Raw genomic sequence first — 3599 nt, 5'->3', positions numbered from 1 at the left:
AACAGGCCCCAGGAGAGAAGCCCCTGAAGTTTCCTGGAGCAGGGAATCTCCAAGATCCTGTTAGTTCTGCAAAGGAATCTGGACATTCTGAGGGCCGTGGAGAAGCCCTGCAAAGTTTTTTAAAAGGTGGACTAAGAGATTGGCATTTCACAACATGACTCTTCAAATTGAAATACTAAGAAGATTGGCGAAACTTAACATTTACAGATTAGTAATTTAACCCAGGTGACCCGCGATGAGGGACATGGCTATCCTTCATTTTTGGAGGGAATTTTAAGTGATACAGATCTTTTTGCCAAGCAATTTTTTTTTTTGAGATGGATTCTCACTCTGTAGTCCAGGCTGGAGTGCAGTGGTGCAATCTTAGCTCACTGCAGCCTCCACCTCCTGGGTTCATGTAATCCTCCTGCCTCAGCCTCTGAAGCAGTTGGGATTACAGGTGCCTGCTGCCACACCTAGCAAATTTTCGTATTTTTAGTAGAGATAGAGTTTCGCCATGTTGGCCAGGCTGGTCTCAAACTCCTGACCTCAGGTGATCCACCTGAGGTGCTGGGATTAGAGGCGTGAGCCACCGCGCTCAGCCTGGTTATCAGTAAGTTTCAATGACTTAGCGAAGAGCCTGGCATATAGAATGAGCTCAGGAAGTCCAGATCCTACTACTGGCCTGGGGGTTTTTGCGGGACTAAAAGTCATTTTTTATTTTTGAGATGGAATCTCACTCCATTGGCCAGGATAGAGTACAGTGGCGTTATCTCGGCTCACTGCAACCTCCGCCTCCCAGGCTCATGCCATTCTTCTGCCTCAGCCTCCCGACTGGCTGGGATTACAGGTACCCCACCAAGCTACAATTCCCAGCTAATTTTTTGTATTTTTAGTAGAAATGGAGTTTTACCATGTAGGCCAGGCTGGTCTCCAACTCCTGACCTCAAGTGATCCGCCTGCCTTGGCCTCCCAAAGTGCTAGGACTATAGGCGTGAATTACCGCGCCCAGCCAAAAGTCTTTTTTTTTTTTTTGAGACGGAGTCTTGCTCTGTCGCCCAGGCTGAAGCGCAGTGGCTGGATCTCAGCTCACTGCAAGCTCCGCCTCCCAGGTTTAAGCCATTCTCCTGCCTCAGCCTCCCGAGTAGCTGGGACTACGGGCGTCCTCCACCTCGCCCAGCTAGATTTTTGTATTTTTTTTTAGTAGAGACAGGGTTTCACTGTGTTAGCCAGGATGGTCTTGATCTCCTGACCTCGTGATCCACCCATCTCGGCCTCCCAAAGTGCTGGGATTACAGGTTTGAGCCACTGCGCCCAGCCTGTTTTTTTTCTGAGACGGAGTCTTGCTCCATCGCCCAGGCTGGAGTGTAGTGCCGTGATCTCGGCTCACTGCAACCTCTGCCTCCTGGGTTTAAGCGATTCTTCTGCCTCAGCCTCCTAAGTAGCTGGGATTATAGATGCTCACCACCATGCCCAGCTTATTTTTTTTTTTTTTTTTGAGATGGAGTCTTGCTCTATTGCCAGGCGGGAGTGCAGTGGCACCATCTTGCCTCACTATAACCTCCAACTCCTGGGTTCAAGCAATTCTCCTGGCTCAGCCTCCCAAGTAGCTGGGACTACAGGCGCCCACCACCATGCCCAGCTAATTTTTTGTATTTTTAGTAGAGACGGGGTTTCACCATCTTGGCCAGGATGGTCTCAATTTCCTGACCTCACGATCTGCCCACCTCGGCCTCCCAAAGTGCTGGGATTACAGGCGTGAGCCACTGTGCCTGGCCAGCTAATTTTTTTGTATTTTTAAGTAGAGACGGGGTTTCACCATGTTGGCCAGGCTGGTCTTGAACTCAACCTCAGGTGATTCGCCTACCCCAGCCTCCCAAAGGTGCTGGGATTACAGGCGTGAGCCACCACGCCCGGCCAGTTCTTAGTCATCTTTCTGTAACTTCCTCAGGCCACCTTCCAAGAGTCAGAAAAGGGTCTGCTGAAAACCTAGTTCACGTTGCACCTGAAACATGAATACCTGCGTATTTTAACTGCTATACCCTTAGCACTCAGTCCAAGGCCTAATACAAAATTCTAGATGTTGCATGACTGTCTCAGAGGCAAGAAGGACTGTTTCAGGAGGGAGTGGTTCCAGAGCGTGGCCCTGCACTGCCTCAGCTGTTTCTGACTTTTGCTACTTACTCAGACAGGTCTCTTAATAGCTCAGCGCCTCAGCTTCCTCATCTATCAAATGGCAATAGTAATAGTACCGCCATAGAGGGTGCTGGAGCATTCTGTGAAGCACTACATTTAACATGCTGAGAAGCCTCTTGTCTGAGAGTGAGAGTTCAGTGTGTTCTCAGAGGCCAACCCCCGCTACCCCTCTCACCAATCGTGGCTCGGATGAGCGAGGAGGCGTCGCCAATGTTGTTGAGACACTCCTGTTTGATGAAGTCTGCCACAGGGGGTGGGAAGCTCTGATAGTGCGCCTTCACGTTGTTCTTGAGGATGAGGCCGCTGAGAGAGCGCGTTGGCTCATCTGGGAGGAGGAAGGCTGAGGTTCAGGGGCCCACGGGGGAGAAAGCAGGGTCCCGATCGCATGGAAGGGAGCAGAGGGCGTACCTTCTGACTTGAGTCTGGTCAGGACGAAAATCAGGTAGTTGTTGAAGTCAGGAAACTGATTGAGTTGTTTGAGTTTCTGCCAGGCTGTTAAGGGACTTGGAAGACAGAGGCCTTGCCTGGCCAGGCCCCCTCACTATGTACCTGACGCTATCTCTGACCACTGGGACCAGGCTGCTAGCTCCTGGGGGATCCCGCTCCCTAATAAGCCCACAATGACACAGAGCACCTCAGACACGTCAAATTCATACAAGGGGCCAGGTGCGGTGGCTCACACCTGTAATCCCAGCACTTTCTGGGAGGCTGAGGCGGGCGGATCACAAGGTCAAGACTAGCCTGGCCAGCATGGTGAAACCCATCTCTACTAAATATACAAAAAAATTGGCCGGGCGCGGTGGCTCAAGCCTGTAATCCCAGCACTTTGGGAGGCCGAGACGGGCGGATCACGAGGTCAGGAGATCGAGACCATCCTGGCTAACACGGTGAAACCCCGTCTCTACTAAAAATACAAAAACTAGCCGGGCGAGGTGGCGAGCGCCTGTAGTCCCAGCTACTTGGGAGGCTGAGGCAGGAGAATGGCGTGAACCCGGGAGGCGGAGCTTGCAGTGAGCTGAGATCCGGCCACTGCACTCCAGCCTGGGCGACAGAGCGAGACTCCGCCAAAAAAAAAAAAAAAAAAAAAAATTAGCCGGGCATGATGTGTGCATGCCTCTATTCCCAGTTACTTGGGAGGCTGAGGCAGAAGAATTGCTTGAACCCAGCAGGTGAAGGTTGCAGTGAGCCGAGATCATGCCATTGCACTCCAGTCTGGGCGACAGAACAAGACTCCATCTCAAAAAAAAAAATCATACAAGGAGTTGGGTGGAAATGTCTTAGTTTCCCATCCACTCCTGAAGACCCAGCCAGAGCAGGAGAGGAAAGGAGAATCCCACTCCTCTTAAAGTGGCAGCTACTAGTCAACTCTCCCCAGTAACAGGCCATGGTACCTTTTTTGTTAAAAAAAAAAAAAAAAAAAAAAA

At 51.0% G+C, this 3599-nt stretch overlaps 1 protein-coding gene across 5 annotated transcripts in view; it reads right to left on the bottom strand.

The window, feature by feature from the left end:
* TNPO2 (transportin 2) overlaps window positions 1-3599 on the bottom strand; it is a 25899-nt gene that overhangs the window by 17934 nt on the left and 4366 nt on the right. For all 5 annotated transcript variants that reach the window (XM_017888425.1, XM_017888423.1, XM_017888422.1 and 2 more), the window contains 2 exons: window positions 2584-2659; window positions 2351-2500 (listed from right to left, as the gene is read on the bottom strand). In XM_017888425.1, the coding sequence (XP_017743914.1) occupies window positions 2351-2500; window positions 2584-2659 (226 nt within the window). The remainder of the gene's footprint in view (window positions 1-2350; window positions 2501-2583; window positions 2660-3599) is intronic.

Source organism: Rhinopithecus bieti, unplaced genomic scaffold (assembly GCF_001698545.2).
Source record: "Rhinopithecus bieti isolate Rb0 unplaced genomic scaffold, ASM169854v2 scaffold_15296, whole genome shotgun sequence".
NCBI lineage: Eukaryota > Metazoa > Chordata > Mammalia > Primates > Cercopithecidae > Rhinopithecus > Rhinopithecus bieti.
This window is presented reverse-complemented; position numbering and strand designations above follow the sequence as displayed.